Source organism: Camponotus vicinus, unplaced genomic scaffold, assembly GCF_025532165.1.
Source record: "Camponotus vicinus isolate PSW18456_S1 unplaced genomic scaffold, iyCamVici1.0 SCAF_3, whole genome shotgun sequence".
Lineage (NCBI taxonomy): Eukaryota > Metazoa > Arthropoda > Insecta > Hymenoptera > Formicidae > Camponotus > Camponotus vicinus.
This window is the reverse complement of record NW_028141967.1, coordinates 20060293-20085749: the sequence shown is the minus strand read 5'-3', so window position 1 is coordinate 20085749 and position 25457 is coordinate 20060293. Positions and strand designations below refer to the sequence as shown.

The 25457-nt window shown below is 36.7% G+C and overlaps 1 protein-coding gene and 1 long non-coding RNA gene across 11 annotated transcripts in view; one reads left to right on the top strand and one right to left on the bottom strand.

Moving 5' to 3' along the window:
* Positions 1-25457, bottom strand: part of LOC145969368 (lachesin) — a 157972-nt gene that overhangs the window by 44262 nt on the left and 88253 nt on the right. For 5 of the 6 annotated variants that reach the window (XR_014438065.1, XR_014438064.1, XR_014438063.1 and 2 more), the window contains exons 3-5: positions 9929-10089; positions 617-802; positions 66-261 (exon numbers count right to left, since the gene is read on the bottom strand). Coding sequence is in view for 3 of the 6 variants with exons in the window: in XM_083095440.1 (XP_082951566.1) it covers positions 66-261; positions 617-802; positions 9929-10089 (543 nt within the window). In the remaining 3 variants the exon portion in view is untranslated. The remainder of the gene's footprint in view (positions 1-65; positions 262-616; positions 803-9928; positions 10090-25457) is intronic. The other variant, XM_083095442.1, reaches the window with a different exon arrangement.
* The window catches only part of LOC145969370 (uncharacterized), a 159072-nt gene that overhangs the window by 62204 nt on the left and 71411 nt on the right, over positions 1-25457 (top strand). The window lies entirely within an intron of this gene.

Below are 25457 nucleotides of genomic sequence, written 5' to 3'. Positions count from 1 at the left end.
GCGTATCGTTCTCAAGAGAGAAGAAAGAAATCAACTGGCGCGAAATAAAACTTGGAGTCTCTTACTTTTTGTCTTGCCGCCAGAAAGGCCAGCCCGCGAAATGATTTCGGTGCCGTCTTCTCGTTTCCACACGATATCAGGTTTGGGATAACCACGCGCTTTGCACACCAGCTTGGCGGAACCTCCCTCGGGTACCATCATGTCATTCGAAGTCTCTTCCGAGATTATGTCTGGTGGTATTACCACCTCCAAAAACGCGCTCTGCAAATGCGTGAAGATAATAAATTGCAACGCATTCACGTGTGCATGTGTATATAGAAAAAAAGGTATCACGAAATATGCAAAGAAAGCACGAATCGAATTAAAATAGGGAATTTCGAGTCTGGAATCGTAATTAAAAATTAATAAAATCGAGGTAATTTCTACGAAATTTATAGAAATTCTTTAATATATTTTCTCTAGTTTACTCGATCATTTCGTAATAATTATGAATTATTAATATCTATTTTTTTGTACTTGCAATATGTAGTCTTAAAAAGATAAATGAAGTTCAATTCTTTTTTACAAAACAAACTTTGCAACGATTAATCTTTTATGCGGGGCGGATATTACGTACCTGGCTCTTCATGGGATCCGTGTTGACCTGGCACATATAAATCCCGCGATCTTCTCGACGTGCTGCGCGAATGTTTAACGTCCACGTGTTGTAATCGCTGTGAGTCACCGACAGACGGGCGTTGTTTGTGATCACGTGCTCATGAATCGCTAAGATCGCCTTGGTGTCCGCTTTGATCCATGCCACCTGGCCTCACAAACCCATTTTTTAGAGAGAGCGGAATTTTTTCATGCTGATTCGGTACTTGTCAAAGCCTGCCTAATCTCATCGCTATGCGTAACTCATTAATTAACGATTCCTTTCTCATGAATGTGTCGTCGCGAATCTATCCAGCTTCTTGTGAAATATTTCGCCTATCTCGAGCTAGATTTTTATAATTTTCGCTATTTTATATTTTAATCAACTCTTTCGATATTAAATTTGACATACAATTCTTACAATCCTTTTTTTTTTATTTAATTAAGATGAAAAAATCCGATAAAAAAATTTATATATAAATGTAAATGACATTTGATTGACTTTAATTACGCTAGACATAAATACTGAAAGAGTTAATTTACTAGACATAATTAAAAAATTGTGTTATAGTCTCTAGCACTTTTTTACTGCTTTTCTAATTTTCTCTTATTTCGATTATTTTTAAAATATTCGCAAATATAATCTTACGCTTTCTATCACAATCAAGATCAAATGTGAACCCGATTTCGAGATAACGTACCTCTGTCAGACTGTACGTAGAATAAGAGATATAAATACGGGACGTGTATTTTATTCGCGAATGAATGAAATATTCGTATACATCATCTCGAAGGCAGGTATCAGAAGCCGGTATATTCCATGAAAGAATCTTCTCTTTATGGCAAAATCTGTTTCGGCTTTTCCGTCGCATACCTCGACGGGAAAACTGTACCGTTGCGCGCCACGATGGTCCGCCGCTGTGTAAATATGAAGAATTCTGCGGGCAAGAGCACGATAACCCATAGAACGTAACTTTTCAGAAAAATAAAGATAGATAGTCGCGAAAGATAACGGTTTAGTACCAAAGTTCAGCTCTCGCAGGATGTAACATTATGTTTACATCAAACTCGAGCGAGCTTCATATTAAAAGTATAAAAATAGTAAAAGGCTGGAAATAACCGTCAACTAAAGAAATATATGTCGTTCGTACTCCTCTCTCGCGTATTGATATAATTTATCAGAGGTTCTTCACGCTCCCGTAAATGTTCTGCAAGTTATATTACTTCTGAAGTAACTATCGTGACTATTCCGAATGTGGGTTACCGCGTTTTCGCTCGCGATCCTTCGTATCATCAACGCTAAATTGAACTCTCACCGGTTATTGCAGTTCGCCGCTGATATACGCCATTAATTAAACCCATTTTTTTTGCGGATTAGAATCAATGAAGAAAGGAAAAAGGGCGGAGAAAAAGGAAAAAGAGAGAGAGAAGGAGAGAGAAAGAGAGAGAAAACGCAATTGTGACCGGTTAACACGTATTAGTCATAAATCCGCCTTGCATCCTGGTCGAAGCTATTTTGGTGGAGGAAACTGCACCGTGGCATATCGCGAATATTCATCCTCCCCTCCCCTGTTCTCTGCCCTATTCGTCTCCCTCTGCACAGATATTATTGGCATGAAATTGAACCCGTACCATGTCGAATATCTGACCTCGCATCGCTCTGAAAGGCTATCTATCAACCGACAAAGGAGTTCCGCGGTTCTTATCGATAACCCGCGAGCGGAGTGTATAGAGGGCGGACGCGGAGAGATGAAGAGGGACGGTTGCGGGAGGAAGGATGGTCTGGGATGCGAGAGGGTACGAGTGTTTGGTAGTGACGGCCCTGTGAGTGCCTCCACTTATAATATATTATGCCGGAATATATAAGTGCGACCCCATTCTCGCTTTTGGTGCGCCCAACGATCTTCCGGAGGTGGCAAACCACCCTCTCGAAAAAGAGGGTGCGGAAAAGTCACGGCGGGCGATAGATGCTCGCAACTCTTAAACATTTATGCCATATTATCGTCAATTCATTCGATGATTAATTGTCGTAGATCGAAAGTAAAAGGGAGAAGAAAGCATTAGAAACATGCGCGAAGTGATATACGATTTAAGATCGTCTCTTAAAATTAAAAAATAATAGAGAAGCGAATAAAAAACAGAAGAGAAGAAAATATTAAATATTCTATGAAGTTTCACATTTATGAAAAATAGTCGACATGTGGAAGGAAGAAGCGAAAAATACTAGTGTGACAATAGCATTTGAAATAGGAAGCTGAAGGAAAAAGATATTTATCCGGCAGTTATTGCCAAGCAAAATCGATTAGGAAACAGTTTCCTCACGGAGTCCTTATTTCACAGAATCCTGTGACAGAGACTCCTGGCAAATACCCGATATCAAAATCGGTTGGAAGCGAGAGAACGTATCCATAGCAACGGGATAAGGTCGCGTAAGCACTAGTGGCGACAACGAAGCGAAAGCGCGGCACAATACGTTGCTCCTTTTAAGTCGCGCATCCGAAAGTCAAAACTCAAAAGCCGGGCGATTTTGCTGCGCTCGCAAAAAGGAAAATCTTGTACGAAAACTATCATTTTCCCTCTCCGTTTTTTCTCCTCGAGACATGGAGCATCGCGCCCAAGTCTTCCCGATCAGGAATCAATCACAAATTTGCAGTACAATGAAAAAGCCGGAGGATTTAAAGCAGGGAGAAATAAAGACGGGGGGACGATGAAGAGAACTTAAAGGGCGCATCGTGCCCTCATATGGAAACGAGTCTCTATCTTAATGCAAAAACGCTCTCTTTACCTAATGCAGTTTCTTTCTCCCGGGTACTTTCGTTTTACAGCCTTTACCTCCTACGCCGATCTTCGTGGTCCTTTAAGGATATAGGGGGAGAAACCGCGAAGGAACCTGCGGTGGGTAACGGAACAGACGGATAGATAGACATAAAGAGATTCGGGGATGAGAGAGTGAGAGCGAGAGAGGGTAACCTCCCTAGTCCGATATAATATCGCGTTACGTACACCTATTCCTTCCCTGTCTATCCCCTGCCTTTGGTGCTACGTTCCCTCCATTCTCGGCCCTCTTTCATATGCAAAACCATCGTCGGCGCTCCATTGTGGCGCATTGTGGGATCGGGAGCTCGGTCCAGTCTACCACACCTCGTTTATTTCCCGCCATCTCCTCCGCGGCTCTTCAGAACCCCTTCTTCTCGAAACTCACCCTCTCTTTATCCCTTCTCATCCCTCGCGTTTTATTTTTCGCTCTCCAATACCCACTTATATAGTGCGACTCGTTCCTAAGTTTTTATTTTCTCGACTTTTGTCCAGCTGGCTGATCCTAAGGTACGGCTGTTCCCTTTTTCAGCGGCGTGTAGAATAAATGGATAAACTCGCTAATTAAAAGTTCCGCTTTGCTTTTCTCCCATTCTTGTAGCGATGCACTGTAGGACAACTTTGTCGGAGCGACCCTTTGCCTTGTATACCAGCCCTTCCTATGCTATCATAGTTTTACGTTTAAAAGCTAGTGTACTATTTCGTAGTTTTTCCGCATAATCATTTCTTCCTTTTATCCTCCTTTCCTTTCTATTCTCGCTCTAAAGCGATGACTTTAACCCTTTCAAAATGATTTTTATTTTCATTATTTATTTATAGGAAATTATCTTTCCTTTTTGAGATGAAGGAAATTTAAAAGAATTTTTCTATATAATCTGAGATGTATAATTTAATAAAAAAAACTTTCTCTTTTTTCCAGTTTTTGTGATTTTTTAAAATTTATGTCGCCAAGATATTACATTTTAAAAGATATATTTTTTTAAATAGATAACAAACTCACTGTTTCTCTTGAAAGGGTTAATTCGGGAATAGACGTTACGAACGCTGCGACTCTCCGATTAAACTTTATTTCCACAATTTATATTTTTATGCAATATTCAATAACGAAAAGAAAAGAGAGCAAAATTTTGCAATAAAATTCTTATATTTATAGGAAAAATTAAATTGCTGGAGAAACTGTGTAGAGTTAAATTTATATAATGGCGATAAAAAATTTTGGAACTCGGCTTCCTAGTGTTTGCGCATATTCGCGATTACGTACGAGCGCAATTGTTTATTATTCGTAATTTTATTTCGGGATATCGCGCAAAATTCGAGCGCAGCGCTCGAGAACGCGATAACGGCGGGGTTAAATGTTAGAATTTATGGCAGGGAGTGCGACGCGACGCGATGCGACTCCGGGCATCGCGGCACGCTCGACGGTACAGCGAAACGCACTCATCCGCGCAGCCGCGTGCGCGGAATTCGAACGATTAACCGATCCGCGTGACACGCACGTTTCGGACGAGATTACTCGTCCTAGCGTGACGCTCACGGGACGTACCGGGTGACGTGAATAAAATGGCACACGCTGGTCTCCTCTGCCATGTAAGAGCTCGAATGGAACTTAAGATTATTCGCTTCGAAAGTTACGCAATCAGAACATGAAAATGAGATCAGACAGTCGCATTTAACATTAAATGTCCGATGAGAATATCTACAAAGAATTTTATTACATAGGTGTTTTTTAGGCGATTTTTGTACATAAATTTGTTGGTTTAATATCAGGATATATTCTACGTGTTACAATATGTTATATTTTTTACGAATTATAGAAATACCGTATATTTAACATAGTAGATATATAAGACACACATAACTTCTTATATGATAATTATACGAGAAGAGAAGAGATTTCGTTATTCTAATTAAGGATTGCTAAATTTATTTATCGCTGCTAAAACCTGAATGACCTATCGACTTCTCTGATCTAAATTCTAATATCAAGTTACATATTTCGTTCATCTGTCTAGATTAATGCTTATTGTTAAAAACATGCTCATGCAACCTCGTGTACTCTCCATTATCATATATTCATGCATCATTGGCATGCCTCTCGCATATAGACAGGAATTCAGTGACACGCTAAGAACAATACGTATTTCGCCCTTCGTATTCGGCAATTACTCAGGGGCGCATAACACGTCCGAACATCTCAATCCTTCTCCAATGCAACTTGCATCATATTTCATCTCGCACGAACATTCAAATCTCAAATGCGTTTATGCATTATAAACAGACACATGTGCAAATAGAAATTGTGCATTCGTGGACAAGCCGATGTGAACCTGAATGTTTTCGTATCGAGGGGAATAGGAGAAGGAGAGAAAGAGAGAGACAGGTACGACAGGACACAGAATTGTTTGCTATTACGTTGATTTTGGAGAGAAATTAAATGACAAAAGTCATCTGCTACGAGAAAGAGTCGTCATCATATAATGTGTGAACGACATATTTTAAATTAGCAAGATTGAATAAAAGTTGTTTCAGCTGCAATTTTTTTTCATATAATAATTTTTCGTCTTCGTTCAATATTCACAAATTGAATCCGCAACCAGAATCAGAGACGTCTGAAACAGTTTTTTGTTAAATGTAATGATGTTGACAAAAATATGGAACACTTTGAATGTCGTAATAAATCAAAAAGAAATCAGCGTTAATCAAAATTAAAATTAAATAAAGTATTTGAAATATTTGATTAATAATTATATTTTATACATGTTTATAAATATTACAAATATTATAGAAGGGAGATCACAAATATAAACTTGTGAGATTCTAAGATTGTGTTTGTTTGTTAAAGTTGAAGACAATTATGCTTATATACTTATAATTATTAATTTTACAATCTGTTACATTGGTTCATGCCCATCATTCCTGTTTTGAAATATCTTTTGAAACTTTTCGTCTTCAGAATTTCAAATATACTGTCATCGAGGCAACAGAATCCACACATTTTTCTCTATACAATGTATTATTAAATTTTTGATGCGTTAAGATAATTTATAAGATAAATAATATATATTCCTTTCAAAATGCATCTTAGTAAAGATCATAAAATGTCAATTCGAGAAAAAAAATTGCTATACAAGATTATTGTTGATATTGCCCATTATTTTAACTATCTTCTGCAATATATGAATGTACTTTTACTTGAATAAATGATCATTGGAAATAATAGAAAGTAAATGCTGTTGCCTGGAACAATCACCGAACTACAGTCCTTGGTTTTCCAGCGGGTGCCATTAAGCATCAAAGCTTAAATCTAATAAGCGAAAAAGCCGGATACTAGATCTGAACATCCTTGCTATAGGCACGGACTTACATCGCCCGATTCGCGAAATTCATTTAGAGCACAGAGCATTCAAATTGTAAGCAATGTCTCGGTGCTCGTTAATGTTGATTTGAACGTCGTCGCTTTGTCGGTTCTCATTCAATTCAATGAAAAGTGAAATTCAATTCGACGGAGAAGCTTTCTAACCATTTTCAAAGTATACTTGAGCTTTTTTGTATCGCGATCATATTCGAGAATAGAAAAGTACACGCGAGAGGGGGCGTATTTAGATCAATACTACGTATATACGCATACGTGTATAATCTTTAAATGAAAAAAAAATCAATATAAAAATAATGTATTTTTCGATGTATGACATCGTATGATTTAGACGATTATTTGAGATTTTTTTTAATGACTGAAATCGCTATTGATTTAGCTATCAACTATCAAATAAATTAATCAAAATTCTCACAAACCATTGTGCATAATGCGCGATAAAAACAACACAGACAAATGTATTTTTCGCGAATAGAATAACAGATAGAATTTCAAATCAAATAACAGATAGAATTTCAGATCAAATAACAGATAGAATTTCACATAATTGTCATTCTGACATTTCTTTTCAAATTTTTGAGAGATTAAAGGAATGATTGATAAGATATGCGCTGAAATATCGGAATTGGAGCATTTCTAACAGATGACAAGATAGAATATTTTAATATTAAATCTTTGAGAGTTATATTTTGAGAATTCGACGTTATAATAAAGAAAATTTATTATTTATTTTATGTAAAGCAAGTTATTTTTGGTAAATATATATATAGTTTGGTAAATATATATATAGTCTACTCTCAATGTTTCATTGTATATTATAAATTTGTATATTATAAATAATTTAGATTCTCTTACAATATAAATTCTATAAACTATTATATTCTATAATTCTATAAATTTATTATATTTATTATAATGTATATAAAATAAATCTTGTAAATAATTTTTCACAAAAATTTTGATACGATATTTACAGGCTAGATGATACAAAAAGAAACTTAATTTATTTTGAAAAAACAAATAATTGATCAGCTCCAACTTAAAATATTCTAAAAAAACTCGCGAAGCAATATTTACTCCGGAAATTAATTACGAGTCTGTTGAAACAAAATTTTCTCCTTGTTCGAGGAGCTCTATATGCTTAATAATGTGAAAGAACGAAGAAAAGAAAATGAAACCGTCGCGATGATCCTTATTAGAAAAGAGCGCAAACTACCGGACGGAGAATTGTCCGACTGTGTTGTAAGAAAGAAGTTGAAACGCGGGCAAGCGCATTGCCGGAAGTAATCGCATTTTCGAACAAGTTATAAACTCTGACAGTGCCAAGTTTAATTAAAATCTACGAGGGGATCGCGCGCGCGGCGCCGAAATTTCTTTTCATGGCGAAAGATCTCCGCGGCAACGGAGGAAGGGAACCTCTTGGCTATCGGGAAGTTATCGGTTCAACAAGTGGAGCCGAAAAGCGCTTAATACGCCACATCGGCGATATGTATTCACGCGAAATCAATTTCACCACACATATAGCGAGGCATGCCGGCCTTGATCAATCTTCCTTCCATTGGCGAGAATCGCTATTACCGGAAAGTGTAAAGCAGAGGTTACGCAATTACACGCGACTCTAACGTCTCTACGGTGTAATTCGAAAAAAGTTCATAAATAGCGTTTTTCAAACAATTATTTTAATTATGAATTAAAAAATAAGAAAAATCATGTATTTCAGGAATAATTGTGAAAATTGTCTTAAAAAACAAAAATATAAGAAATTTGCATATTTTATAATGAATGCATAAATTAATTGCTATTTGATACGAGAAATATAAAGTTCCCGACTTGAAACAACGATTTTGCTTAAAGATTTTATTGATACTTTGTAAAATTAATATGTATATTATGTAATTGTAAAGAAAAAGAAATTTAGAATCTTTTTCTCGTTGTTGTATTTTTGATGCTGAATTAACAGAATAAGCTATTTAAATATTACTGATATTAAGATTTTTGATAAATTTTTATTGATATATACGCAATAATAAATAATAATAACTAATATAATACTTTAACAAGTCAACGCGTAATGTTTGCATTTGGTCATTGGACGTTTATGGCGAAAAATCGAAAAAAATTAACATGTCAGTAATATTGAATAATAATAGTGGTCTTCTGAAACGTATAACTATAGAAACAGAGGCTGGCCCAAAAGCTATTGCCAGAAAAAAACAATAGATGCAACGATGAATCAGTTTTTTTGCATCTATTCGGGGGTCTCTCGCGATTCGAATTCTTTTCAGACAAAGGTAAAGACCAATCGGTCGATCCGAATAAATTCCTTCTTTGCTAGGCGACGTTTTAATATTGATATCATCGATCTCGATAAATGTTCGATCAACTTTGCGTTTCAAATCACTCTAACATATTAGGAAGAAATATATGAAATTCTCTTGAAACACACAATACACGAGCATATGTATCATGATGGTGCGATATATGCTTCCAACAGTAAATTCCAACAGTAAATTACAATGCATAATCATCATAATGCGATATGAAGGAAACGAGAAAGCCGTGATCACGATGCGTCCTAAGTTCAATAATGGCTAGACGCACGTATCGAATTATAATGATGGATAACGATACGTTTCTTTCGACGCACGAAGGCATCATTAGCCATTTCGCGTGAGTAACTTTGCAATCTCGCGGTAAAGTCTCCTCTTTCTTTGGCGCGAGTTGCTGATATTTCCCAACGAAATAAACGAAGAGAACGAGGTAGGAAGAACGTGAAGAGACTATGAAACTTTAGTTGCCTGCGTCCAAGTCATGCGGTACCTCTATAGGTACCGCCAGCTGATAGATGAAAATGAATGTCATATACAGAGATGGTTGGTGATGGTGGCTGCTCTGCGACTGTGATAGTATATATAGTATATATTTCTTTTTTCATAGCTGGCGGTATAGTGCAGTTAAATGCAGTGCTGTGAAGTGCAGGCACGCGCGCATATAGGTGGTGCAGTAGTAGTAGTAGTAGTGACAGTAGTAGAGTTAGTAGTAGTAGGTAGTAGTAGATAAGGTAGTAGTCCATTACAGGCGGACACAGGTTAATGGTAAAATAGTTACCCGGGCCTTGGCGCTGCCAGAGTGATCTCCGCTCACGGAGGAGGAAGGACTCACCCGGTATCCACCGAGGTTCTTCACCACGCAGGTGAAAGTAGCGTCTCGACCCTGCGGGATCGTTACGTTCTCCAGCGGGTAAGCGAAGTCTGGCTCTAACCCCGTCACTGAAACAAACAACACATAGTTGCGCGTCAACGAGATTCTTAATACGTTTCCTGTTCCTTTATCTATCTTCCGATTATCAAAAATTTCGTGACAAATAATTTTTGAAAGAAATGTGCGTGTTATATTACTCTTAAATGTAACAGATTCAAGTCAAAAGATCTCGACGTACGAGGAAATTATCTGTCAGCGGGAGATCAATTTAGTTTAATTGTATATTTTTAATATATACCATCTCATGTGTACAACATATACATCTTAAATATCTCACTTTATGATGTCAAAGTCGTTTAGTAAATTTTTGACAGAGCAGGTCGGAAAATCGCAGTAGTTTCGCAAAAATATCCTGAGGCACACGGGACACGCGAGATATTTTATGTCGCGTTATATATTCATGGAAAAAAACGGGCCTTTGTAGAAAGTTTGGCGTTATGGAGCATCCATACAGCTATCTCGTAACAGAAACTATCGCGCGTTCAACGCGAATGCCTAAGTACCGGCGGATTTTTCGCAAACCGCTTAAAACAGACAAACGGATCAGCGACGGAATTTTCGAGGCAATTTCCTCACATTTCCGGGCTATTTATGAATCCTAAAAGAAATATTTAAGCGCGTTATTTCCGTATTTGATGTTTGCTGATGCAACAATGCGACTTGTAATAATATAATTAAAGATAATAACGGTAGTATTATAAGTACGAGACTTCCAACACACAATATTTATTTGAGAGAAGCTCAAGTCACCGAGCACACATTATTATTTCCTCTATACTCTATACGATACACCAAATCACTGTTAACATATTCAGTGGCGGTGCTAAATTAATTTGTGGAATGGAAATAGTTCGTTAATGGGATCCCACTGCGAATACATGTATTTCGCAGGCGGTAACGATCCGAATCGATAACATTTAGCCGGTTTACGATGTAAAAGTAATCAACGCGGAATTAACACCTGTCGCACGTGAAATAGTTTTCCGAGGCAAACTTTATCTCGCGACCTATATTTCGTCAGTAAACGATACGCTGAAATTGTCGAAAATGTCACTTGTTTTGCGTAAAATAGTATGCTATTTTTTCGAAATATTTTCTACCCGCATTACCCACATTTTTACAGAAAACTCCGACTAATGTAATTTATGGTTAAATACTTTATTAGTCTGTAATAGACACGAGAGAGAGAAAGAGAAAGAGTATATTACAGTTTGTGATGTACGATTTATTGAATTATGGTATTTAATATTAATTATATCTTCTTTCTCTCTTGTATATATTTATGTTATAATTTATAAATATTATTATTTACATTCTTGCGCATAAAAATTATTACAAAATCAATAATTCTTTGTTACATACTGATTTAAATACATACATATTAAATTGTAAATGACGTTTTATTCAATCTCATAAAAAAGAAGGAATAATAACGATTCATATCGAATGCAATAAGATTGGAAAATTTTTGAATAGCGACAATAGCAAAGGCAATACAGGAAATTGGTAAGCTATGTGATGGAAATTCTATCGACTTTATTTTTTTTTCACCGCGGTATGTGTCGAAGGACAATCGTTGCTATAGGGATTTAATATTGGAAATTGAATCTCTCTGTTATTTTTAATACTTACTTTTGAATGAATTTGCACATTTTCACCATATAGCATTCCATATGCAGTTCAATAACTATAATTCTTACAAATAGGATTTTTTTGTAAACTGATATTTCCTGATATTAATCAATATTATATAAAATGTATAATTTTATATTTGTTAAATCTTCCTTATAAATAAAAAACATAAATTGTAGTATCTCGTTAAAACGATATTAATATTGTGTATAATATTCGTTAAAAAATAGAAATATTTGATTAATAGTAAATATCTAAGACAGAAAATATAATATTGATATTTGTTGATAATTTTTATAACAAGGGCGCGTTTGTAGTGATATACATGCTTTAATATAGCTTTTTTTATATGAAGCATCCGCAGCTTTTGTTCCGTTTGCAAAAGAAAGCTGGAATATATGTTGTAATATATCATGTGTCCATTATGTAATTGCGGTTGCGACGCAAACGAGGCATTTCGAGATAAAGAGAGATTCAATATGATGCACGTCTGCTGAACGATACAAAGAAACTGACTTACGAGAAAAGTTTTCCCGTCTCTTTCGTGCGAAAAGAACCTCCGTGTATTGAATTTAAATTCACGGCTGGCAGTAGCTGGTATCGTCTAATGTAACTTGGTTATGTGAATTTTATGAGACCAAATGGAAGGTGGGGAAAAACGCGTCTTATGAAAGTTGCTGATCGATTTATCTGACATTCTCGTGGTGACAGACGTGACTAAAAATAGTTCCGCTATCTTCGCTCCTCTTCGATGCTCTAACATTTTCGCATTATATGTGAATTGCAATATCTCACGATTAAATTCTTCTCTCTAAAAGAGATTGTATCAAAAATTTATATTATTATTTTTTATATACGGGATAGCCGAGAAACTGTGATAGCCACTTTTCGAACGATTATCATCAACAATTATTACGTATGTTATTTCAAAAGGCCATCGACTGAGAGTACCACTCTTCGATATTACCGCCATTGGTATGTAATTATAAATTACAAATTAACGTTTTAAATGTAATTAATCCATTCCGCGCTGAATATAAAAGGATAGCGCATTAAACATCGGCTATTTATTTTCACGGGCTTTGAAAACGGATAAAAAAAAGCGTAGTTATTTAAAATGAAAGACTTTATACAGCTCTATATTTCCGACGTCACTTTTGTGACGTTAATATAATTGGTTACGTAGATATAAGCGTGCTGTAATTTCTCGCAATAGTGTGAGATGCTATACTTTAAGGAAAATGGCTTTCCCTCCTGGGGGATGAATTTTACAGTCGCGGTGTGACGAAGATGTAGAACATATCGCGGTGTGCCACGAAAAGCCGGCAACTTCGTCGGCTGAATTTTACGAGGATATTTGAAGAGTGATGTACATACATATAAACAGTGAGCAAAACTCGGCACGTTTGTAAAACGTATCGCAAAATTTCTGTCCGTACTAAACATGCGTCGGCGGCTGAATAAATTGAAACAAATAGAATTACCGTCACTGACGGCAAATATTATAACGCCATTTCTCTCAATGAACCTAACAAGAAGTCTTTGACATGTTATGTGAAATATTCCATTTTCATATTTCCATTTACTGTAACATGCTTATTGTATTCAATGCCAATTTGTATGCGATAACAAATATTGTTCTTCTTCTACTTTATAAATTATTATTAATTTCCCAGATTTTATATTGACACAATGTATAAAGAGAGAGAATATGTGTGGTGGAATATATTAATATATATTAACGTAACATAAAAACGTGGTTATATGTGCACGATGAAATATAATAGGAAATCAGACAAAAATGTTAAAAAACAACTCAATTAATGTTATTAAACTTCAAGTGATATTATAATCCAGTGATCTCAAAGTAAAATCTAACGAATCCGTTGCAAATTGTGGGCTCTTATGGGCATAAAGCAATTAAATTAGTAAGACGAGTATTGCGCCGAAACGCTTGCACTTTATGCGGAGGAACGGCCCCGCATAAATTGCCCTCGCCTACAAAGGACAATGCAAAGTAATGCCACTTAATCCTTTTACCTTTACAATAAAACCATCGCGCTATCTTACGAAACGTAGTGCAAAGTCCGGGCATATAATGTTCGTTTATCTTCCATCACGCGACGACTTGTGCAACTAAATGCAAATTTTTGTTTATGTTCTGTCCGCGTTTTTATCGCGCAATTAAAGTAGTTCTATGCCAAGTTTTTCTTACGCTTTAAATCGAAAGCTGGATGAAGAATATGTAGATAAAATCGCAATACGATACACATATAGTTGACACGTATCTCTTATACATAAACCTTCCGTAAGAATGTATATGAATTTTTTGTGCAAGTGAAAAAATACCTTATTTATCTAAAATTATGATTTGCGATTGCCATGTCCAAGAAATATCTCTATAATTTTTATCTCACGATACGCCACTCGGCTGTATCGATGGCGAAACTGCATCCTAGAGTTGTAGACTTTCAACTATTCGCGTTACACTTTCGCGGAAAATACAAAGTACGAAAAATACGAGAGCGGAAAAATGCAAAGGGTGCAAAGTGCATCGCGCAACGTATTCCCGCTCAATTAAGAAGTTTCCCGACAGAAATTTTTCCTGCAAACTCACGAAGGAGCACGCGTTCGCATTTTACACAGGTTTCCGGAGCTTATCTATTGCAAGTGTCGACAACAACGTTTTTGAAGCGTCGCGATTGTGCAAAGTGCACTATCGACGCTTACGGATGAAGGGTTACACGGGATTGAATTCAATAGGGGAAAAAGGAAGAGCGAGCGGTCCAAAAGTTCAGAGTTCGTAGTTAATCCTGTCGTGAGCTTGTGATATAAACTATTCCATTCAGCGATTCGTATCGTTACGTATTACGCGTCGCGTGTTAGCGTTACGGATATTCACATTGCGATATCTTCCGCGTTCACGCAACTATAAATATGATTTCTTGACGTAGGGAAATCTTTTGCATGTCGGAAGTTTTATACACGCCTGACAAAAATGGATGACGTTTGCGCGCGATGCACACATATGCACCAAAATTGCGCGACGTGGAGAATATACGGAATTTATCAAAAGTTTTATTTTCTCTCAATTGTAAGTTTTCTATAGATTTTGTTCTCGTGGAGTTTGAATCTAAGATGCGATATTTAATCTAAGATAGAAGATTTTACGTCGGAAATTAAAAAATTAACGACCACAAGTTTCATAATGATGATTATTAATGGCCGTAAGTTAAAGCTTCGTTGAAGACAAAGTTATTCATTAAGAAATTTATAATTATGGATAAGCACGTGGGTTAATAAGACCGAGTTACGATAACAACCGTGATCCATTGACGTAAGTCTGCGTATAACACAAATAAAACTTTCGCATCCTACGATGAATGTATCTCGTAAGATGTAATATAAACAATGGAAGACGTGCTATAATCAATAAGTTTGATATGAATTTTATAAGAATCGAATTTTTTCACAATAATTGATTACATAAAGAAAAAATATAATTCAGATTTAAGTCAGTTTCCGATGCAGGAGTTGGTTTATTTATTGGTAAAGATGTAATTTCTTTCTAAATCAATGTGTTGCTTAATCGCATAAATGGAATACCTAACTTACCATAATCATGTAGAAATGTAAAAGCACCTATGTATGTATTCTTGTTTATGCATTTAGCTCGCTACGGGGAGAAATCTTGCATTTACGTAGAGAAAAAAAATTAGAAACCAAGTTCTCACCGAGCCTCTATCTCGAGCGCTCTAGCACGCGCTATAGTTATGCTGCATTCAGTGCATGTACCGGGAATTTTTCGCGACTGCAGCTGCTAAACTAGCCATAAATTTGATTTCGTGGTTTAACGTGAATATAGCAAAACACATGCTCCCATGCGTTAGAAGATTTTTGCGAAATGTAAATTACCATAAAATCTTGTTAGAGGATGTTTTATATGGGATGCGAATAATAATAAACTATGGCAAAAATTTATTATTAAATTTTTAACAACACACTGCTTATATTTATTTAAATATATTTATTTCATTTTTGCAGCACATTTTTGCGAGTATTTTAAATTAAATATGTTTCTTTTTCACGCGTTAGTCGTTTCGTTTTTGGTACTATGATATTTTTATTGCCTCCATTAATCACGCATTACGTGGTGGCGAATTACTATGATCAAGTTAGAGAAAATAATATTTTAAACATTTTTATGACGAAAAAAAGAATACGTGAATCAACTGAGTTTACAATGCCTGCAACAATATTGCGATAAGCAACGTTGTATCTAAACTGAATTTGAAAGTATTTGATACATTTGATTAAAAAAAGGTCCTTTCATTATTTTCTTTCTTATACATACTTTATACAGAGCGCTTTGCGAATTAATCTTCCATACATATTTTTTTATATAAAATGAAATAAATAATTTATTTTATCGGATGCAGAGTACAATGTGAGAGAGAAATAGAAATCTAAATTTTTCGCGAATTAAGAATTGAAGGAAGAAATTTGTCATTAAAATGTTGACCGCTCATTTTTTATGCAAACTAGACGTCCCCTCTTGCGACTTTTATATCTCGCCGAGATTTTGTCTCCTTGTCGCTTGCCACACATTTGCGACAAATTTCCCAAAGGAAATTCTCTCCGTACCGAATTTCGAAGCCAAATTTCGAATCAGACCTCAACCAGTAAGCTTTTCTCTCATCCGAGACACTGCAACATCTTTCTCGCGCAGTCCTTCCATTCGATGGGACGCGAGCAGGAAGGATCGCGTATCAAATTTGAATTTGTAGCATCGCGAATAGGGGATACAATATCGAGAGGAGTAAAGTATTTAGAATATCGCGACATGATGTGGCGACGGTGTGGCATGGCAGCGAATCGAAGAAAGCGACAACCACCACCATCGCCACTGCCGCCGCTGAATTTTACGACGATATTTACATGAGCGCAATATTTTATAGGGCACTTAATGCCAGGTCACGTTCTGTCTCTCACTGGCGGGGCGGTCGCCTATGAATCAAAGTGCGCTTTAAAGATTTCTTTCTCATCCCGCGACGCGACGGATAAGGAACTCGCTGGGGCTCGTACCTTGTACGGAATATCTTACGTGGCATCTACCTTATCTCGCAGGGTTTCCTCCGTATTTTCTATCCTTTTTTCTCTCTTTCCCCCCCCCCTCTTTCTTTCTCTCTTTGTCTCTGCCTCTTTCTCTTTCTCTTTGCCTCGAATCAATGAACGATCTTTACTCGCTGCGATGCCAGCAGAATTCCTCTGTATCGACGAGAAGGCGGAATCGCGAAGCATAAACGACGGAATTCTTTATGCGATTCTCATATCGACGCTGATATCGTTGTCCATACGAGAATACTCGTCTTTAAGGTGCCGTGATAGTCCGCAAAATGTAACTTGAAGGGCGAGGAATACGATACACTATTCGCTTACACTATTTTACATTGGTCTCGACATTCGAGTATTTATGTCATACGCATTTAAAAATGAAGAGTCAATTTCTTTCTTCGAGTGAAAGAAAGATTCATTATCGAACAAGGATCAAGATGAGATTTGGGCAATTTTCCTCTCCGCAAATTGCAATTCGATGTGCGTGTGCATATTGTGGCTACTTATGAGAACGCAATTGTCGTTTCCCTTTCGGTTTCCTTCACGTCTCCTTTAATTCGCCGCGGGGACCCGAGAACGAATGCAATTACTTCTATAATCAATTTAGACTCGCGGAGCCGGCACGTAATTGTTAACGCGATTATCCGTGGCGCGACCGGAAAGTCGTGGAATAATGGACGGACGAAGGATGCCTAGACGTCGCGAAGGTCTCCTTCGGAGGGGTTAGTGTCATCTCTCTTGCGAGCGCATATTCGACTAGCCTTCGAGACGCGTATTCGCTATAGCATAGGTTCTGGGTTGACTGGCACAGTGCCAATTTAGAACCGATTCACCCACCAGCTCCAACACGACGACGAGATTTCTGCCAAAGACTGCGCGTAAGCAAGCTCGTTGCAACTCGCAACAATCTAGTCTCGAATTAGTTCAAAAGAGTCGTTTTGCAAGAAATTCGTGCTAAAATTAAACGAACAACAAGTCTCGTTGTCTGCATCGCGGAAGATTTATTACAAACATTTGAATTTTTAATTCTTCTAATCTAAAGACTATTATTCCATTGTGTTCCCAAAAGCAAATTTATTCCAAATTTTCCTTCGCGGCAATTCGAGAAGAGGAAGACAAATTTAAGCATCCCTCGCGGGTGAGTTACAATTGTTCAACGTCGCCCTTGCAGTTGAGAATGCGCCCCCGCGTTTATTGCCCGCGTTGTTTTCGCCTCCAGACTTCTTGCTATCAGAGGGGGTTTAAGCGCGTTGTATTTTCGCAATTAAGACCGAGCGAGATCGGGGTGGGGCAGAGCGAGGGATGCAGTCGGTTTTGCCGTGCTCTCTTTAGTCTCTTTCGGTCGAATTTAACGCCGACTCTGGATCAAAATGTCCCGTCCAAGCATCGGTGTTTAGCGAGAATTCATGTTACATTGTGAACTGTTTCTAATTCGCAGCTGCAACTGCTAAAATGTTTTAATAGTAAGACACGTTCCTGTTGATTAGTCCCAGGAGAAATTAACCCAATCGCCAATTATTTTCACGACTTGACTGTGTATAAATGAATTTAAAATCACAATTAGCGAAATATATTTTAGTTTCTAATTATTTATTTTATCATCACTATAGATATACTAAAATTATACAATATAAAAATGTACAATGCAAAATCTCGTGGCAAGGTTAATATGTATCCGATTGTACAAGCTTGAAACATTTCCTCAACGAACCTTTTAATCGCAAAGCGATCAAATAATCATGAAACTTTTTACTGCATTCTCTATTATAATTTTTTGATTAAGTTATATATTGTTCCAATTAGTTTTAAATTTTAGTGTAATTTAGAGATTAAATTTAGAGATTTAATTTTTTTTCGATTACATATTTAATATTCTACTGAATTGTAAAGAATAAAGTATAAGTTTTGACGTGATTGTTAACGAGTATTAGTCGATAAATAATGGCAAGTCTCGTGATTGATCGCCCTCTAACTGCACGAGGTGTGCTTTCGCCGGCCGAAAGGAAATAAGTCGGAGCAAATGGGCCGTTTGCCGAGCTGCATTCAGCATCGCGGCCTTATCCGAGAATTAACCCTCTGCTTTTATTGCTATGTTCTCTCGTTTAGCTTCTTGCGATCGGAGCCCGAGGTGTGTGTTCGCATTTAACCTTTTCGTGCCGGCGCTGAATAAAGCTTTTTGCTTCCTCGGACGATTTCTCGTGCACTCGAGCTACACATTCGTATCCATTCTACGGGGTGTTGCGTGACTTACTGACGAATTAAGTTTCTCTGACGCCATGTTTGATCGAGAGCGTCTTATGTATTTCTGTTTTATATGTATATATATGCATTGTATATTATCTATCTATTTTTTAAATATTTTAATAGATAAAAATATATTCGAGATTTATAATTAATCTGTATATATCATACTGTAATATAAAAGATGTAATTGATAAAATAGACTAAAAATTCTTTTTTATATATATCTTTAAAAAATGAGAAGTTTCTATATCATATAACTTTTTGGCTAAATAGGTTGAAAGAAAGTCGGTTGAGATTAAAAAGTCTGGGAACGTTTAAACATTAAAATTTCGAGTCAATGTCCACGAATGTCCAAGTTTACAATTTAAGACTGAACAGTCTTTGGAAGAATGAACACGAGGCAAGTTCGTTTTTTCGAACGAAGAAGATAAAGTAACTGGGACGCTATCCATTCTACGATCGTGCTTGACCTGTTTCTTGGAATGTGCCTTTGCGTTATTGCTTCGTTTCTCGACCAGCTGTTAAATTAAAACCTGCCCACATTATCGCGAGACAAAAGTGTGTTGACAAACGGCTTTCTTGTAATTTTCATCGAAATTACGGAACGAGATTTATCCTTATTTTTTAATGGAGTTTTCATCAAAATAAAAGTTTTTCGCCGCTGGAAACGCAAGAACTCTGCAAATATACTCAATGTAATATTATTCCTGTATTTGCAAATATGAGTAATTTTCGAAAATTCTCATTGTATTTCTTTACGATTTATTAATCGTATATAAAAATTTTACATCATACATCTCTACAGTATTGTAACAATTAACATTCACGACCTATTATCATGACGAAAGTTCGTAAAATGTTAAGCTCATTACGTTTCCACAATCGTCTCTAAATGAATGCACAGCAATTCATACGGAAATTAATTTATGACTCTTGGAGAGAGAGTCAAACGGTTTTATTTTGTAGCAGGTGCAAGAGGCAAGAGAATCGTTAGTTGAAATATTTGTTAAAGTTGCTAATTTAGCAGGCGATAGAACGAAACGGCGCTCTGTTAATTTCCGAGTGTCATTTGCAGCGAGTATTTTTCGACATTTTGATTCCACGAGCGGTGATGTTTGATACGGCTAATTAAACGTAAAATAGGATAAGGGCGATTGGAACGTAATTTGAAACATAACAGTGAAAAAGTGATTAAAAACGAATTCTAATGAAATCTATTTTAGAACAACATACACTTTCGAGTTTATCTACCCTGATAAAACGTGGGACAACAATAGATTCTTTCACATTAATTTGATTCCATTTGTGAAACGTATGAAAGAGATACGCGAGAATTTTATCGTTACGGCATATCTTTCCAAGATTATTTCTCTCATATGTACATCGCGACGTCATCGACGTGTGCGGATTAAATTTGCATGAGACGATATCGAGGCTCGCGAATCAACCAGCGTGTGAACAAAAAATGGTATAAATACATTTTTAAGCATAATCTCGTACCGAGAAGCCTTTCGCAGCCCGCGAGAATAATAATGGGCTTCGCGATATCAACAGCATTTCGGAAATCCACCGATGTGGGACAGGATTAAAATTTAATCCGGTCGCGTGAATCTCGTGTCGTCCAATTATACAAGCTTACGTATGCGAAGGGCTTTTTAACATGTGGATGGTGTGGATGTAGAATGCGCCGGGGAACGAGACTGGCGGAAGAAAAATCCGTATGATGCGAGAGAGAGGAGGGGTTGAAAAGAGGGAGAGCATCGGGACGAAGATAGGGAGAGGGATAGAGGAACCGAGGGTGAACGGAGGCCTTTAAACGCATCTCGTCGGATTGCGCGCTTTTACAGCGTGTCGGGACCGTTGCGTTGTTGTACATTGTGAAACAGATTGGTTGGTCGGATCTGTCACACGGTATCGCGACTCTGACAAGAAAGACGGAACAACCAATCAACTGTTTCTGGACCCTTTGTCCGCTCGAGCGCGGCACGACGCCGACCAACGTAGAGTCGTCCGAATTGAAAATACCTCGTCACCGCGTTCGTCGCCACCGCCTCTAAATCCGTCTGTCCGCGCGATTGTAGCTAAAAGCGCGGATAAAACTTTTCAACCTGTATAGCATGCGCATGACGCGAATGAAAAATCTGATAAAGAGAGGACGAGGATATATACGTATGTATATATCACCAACGAGAAAGAGAGCTACGCGTAAACGTGTATTAATCGCTGACCAGTTAGATTCGAAAGGGAGTAAAAACGTTACATGTGGGTCATCCTGATCGTCGCTTTTTGTTGCTTGTCACAATATACAAAGTCCTTTATTCTACAAAATATCTTTGATCAGGCATGCTTTTAATTTCCTGCTCAATTTTTCTGCGAGTCTTCTGTTGATTGACGTTTTCTTTTTATTTGTCATATAGATAGAATTTTAATATTATTCTGTCATTCGAGTTTATTAGTATATTCTGAGTTACGATTTTCAGTACACAAATTAATGCGTCGAGCTTTTTAATTTTCGATTTATTTATTAATCATTGATTAATTTAACAAAAGATATTAGAAAATAAAGATTAAATTTTATAGATAGATATCTTCGGAATACAGGAAATAGATCTATTCTCTTACTGTTAGATAAGATTACAAAATATATAACACATTGATTAATCCATCCAAATTAAGATTAATCTTGCGAAAAATTCATAAGTATAACTTTTTTAAAAAGAATATCTAATATCTTTTTAATCGATCACGTGTACAGCAATGTCCCGCGATTGTCGCAATAATTGTCACCGACAAGCGAAAGCAAGAGAAGTGGGAATAGAAATGTCCACGACCATCGACTGACCGTCGTATAAACGCGGCGAGTGTACCGAGTAAGGGTGGAAGGAAGCTGGGGTGGGTCGTTCGAAGAAGGAGTCCCGGGTCAAGAGAGAGTCCTGTCCCCGAGTATAAGGAGTCGTGAGCGAGTAACGTGTTATTCGATGTCTCCCACGGGGATCCTGGACTATCGCTACCAACGCCATCGCTCCGATGGACTCCGATCCTTCTTCAAACGTTTCTCCACTTCTCTCGACCGCTTGCACTGCTCACGCTACTTCACGCTACCACTCTCCCGTGAGTGCCACTATTGCCGCGATCCCAGACTCGTCGTCGCGAAATGGGAACGGGTCGTGAATCAAGAGTCGTAGATCTGACCGTTGCCATTTACGTTAATGAGCAAGAGTTTGACGATATGGAGCTGCGAGGGGTCACCTCACCTGGGGTCAAGACTGCTCTCGGTGTAATCTTAAAATGACCAGGCAGGTAATTCGAAAATGAGAAACTAATTAACTTTAATATGGAAGTCAAATTTAAATCAAGGTTTTAATAATAATTTTTTTCCCGATAAAAATGTGGATTTTTATTTGCGAATAAATGGAGATACACATAATAATCTTTATTTCACATTATTTATATTTTTATAATTGATGCAATATTTTTTATAATCCGTTATTATCGGCAATTCAATCGTAAATAGAATCATCGAGTGTAACAAATCCATGCAGGAAGGCTTAAGCGGCGGCCGTGGATAAACGATTAATATTAATTCGCGAGACACATTGTGTTTGCCTATTTATTTGAATTTGAACGAACCGACGAATTTATACGGATTCGCACGATTCATTACATTGACAAGTCATATCTCGTTTAAATCAAGATCAGATCAATAACAATCGAGTTTTAATGCACAAATATTGCTATCGAACCAGATTAAATTAATCAAAAACGTCGACATGCGTGTACACACTTTCCAAATTAATTTATCCACATCAAAGTGCTCGATGTAAATTAAAATCTCATTGCAGTTTTTGATCAAGAACGTTTTAAATCATTTTTTTTGCAATTTTATAATTATTTTTAAAATATTTTCAGAGAGACGGTTTATTTCAACATCAAAACTGTTTTTACTCTCAACATGATCTCAAATATTCATTACGATATCCCATGCTAATTTGTATGTAGTTTTATTCTATACGATATTCCCCCTTCAATTACGTGCATAAGACTTCGTGTTTGTATATATTAAAACTGAAAACACTGACTTGCAATAGCGCGAAGTCTCGATACGTGATATTGACGATCTCGTGGCAGCTATGTTTTCTCAACAAATGCGTGCGAGAGTGTTTCTCTGCTACGGTGAGAAATATCAATATTCGCGAAACGAGGTGTCCATTGGACATCCGGTCAGCTTCGTTTTTCTTTGCGTTTCTCGAAAGGATTAAAAATATTTTCCATAACCACTTTTGCGCGAGCTAATATTTACACAATTTATTTTATATCTCTTCGCAGATCGTTGAATCGATTATTCCTCGTTCATCTCGCTTTGTCGTCCTCGCTTTTGCTCTCTTTATTTCTCAATACGATTTCGATCGAATCGATACAATAAAAGCGCGACCGCCCGAGGAATATTTGTTAAAATAAGCACCGCAAACCTGTATCAATACGAGAAAGTTAATTGCTATCACACCGATAGCATTGACCGTCCGGTGATATTTCGTTACAGGTTTAATATGCTACGATCGCGGCTATTTTATGCACCGTTCAGATAACTCATGCCGAGAAAATTATGTTTATCGAATTTCAATGGGTATAATGAATGCCTGAAAGAGTTAAATAGTCGCCGAATAAAAACAGTTCAATGACCGTCATAGTGAATGCTAACGAATAACATTAACGATTCAATTTCTTCTTAAAAATTGTAAGTAGCTATAGAAAAAGCTTGATACTTATATTATGCAACGAATCTTAGCAAAGATATTGCGGAAATTAAAATTTAAAATAAAAAATTGCACGCGCGTATTTAACTTATTTAAATGTCTGGATGGATTTGTTTATTGTAATTTTTATATAACTTCCTGACGATATCTTTAAAGGGGAAAAAATTTTAGTGCTTTGCTTGAAATGAATAAGTAATTAATTCCGAGCGAGAGACTGCGATTTACCAGCTAGAGAATTCTCGACTTAATTTACCCGACGTTCTTCGAGAAATTCTCTCCCGTTTTTCCTCGAGCACGTGAAGCAATGCACTAAGATACGCCCGAGGGACCGAAAGATTCCTTGCGCAGCTAAAATTAGCGGTCGTGTGCGACGGATGGTCATTGAAATTACGTGAACGTCCGTTTCCTTTTCGAGGACGTCTGGCCGGACGGACGTGGCCCGCCGAGGAATCAGTCTCGAGAGCGGAAATTCGACGAAAAGCAAACTCCCTCGCTTCCCTCTGGGAGCATTATCCTTGTGTCCCGAGTGTGATTTTCGATCGTCCTAGCATGAATATCCTCCCACACGTGAAAGATTCGCCATTGTTAAATATATTGTAACAAAAAATGTTACAGAGAGTCATCTCTATGATATTTTTTATATGCATCTAATTTAAATAATATGCTCTCTTTCGCGCTAAACAATTTAATATATTATTTTTATAAAATAATATTATATATTAAATGGCACTGAGAGGGAGAGAAAGAGGCAAAGTTATTTTGTACGAATGTTTCTGTGATAAATGCGTGATACATGTAAGACACGCCTTTATTATTAATTTTGAAAAAGAGAGAATTTATGTACGCGATGGAACTCGCGTGAAAATGCTCCTTGTACGTCTTACATTCATTTTATGCCGGATTCCCGCCGCGTCTGGCGTTCACCTACACGTGTTCCTTCTCGAATACGTCTCGGCACGCAAGATGAAATTATACGATGTACCACCAAACCCCTGTACACATGTTGAGAGATATAACGCCGCAAACATAAGTTATGTATAGCCGGCTAAGGAGAGAGCGGAATGCTGACTGTTTTCATGGCGATTCCCGTAAACCTGTATTTTATTTTGAATTATTTTTCCTTCAAATGGCATTTCTTCATCTTCATAAATAAGTGATGTCTTGATTTTTAAATTAAAGTAAATTGATATTTAACATTAAAGTGTATTTATTATATTTTGTATTTGATATTATTAGAAGGAATGCATATTAAATTCAATTCAATTCCAAGTAGAATTTAGTATACTAAAATATACATTAATATATTATTATTAAGACAAATAAATTTCCCCGTCTTTCTTTCTAATATTGAAAAGTGGAATAATTTACAAATTAAATTATACATATCACAGTAACGGAAAATAAATTATTCCTATATGATCTCTCTAAATTTATTAAATTACTTTGCTTGAAATACATAACTATATTAATATATAACGACATATCAATATATAATTAACTATCGTTTTTATTTCCATATAAGTTTATACATATCTTTTCAAGCTAAATAAAAATCGAATTTAAACAATATTCCGTTTTCATAATATTCACTTTTTTTAGATTATTGAACCATAATAAAATGTTATATGTAG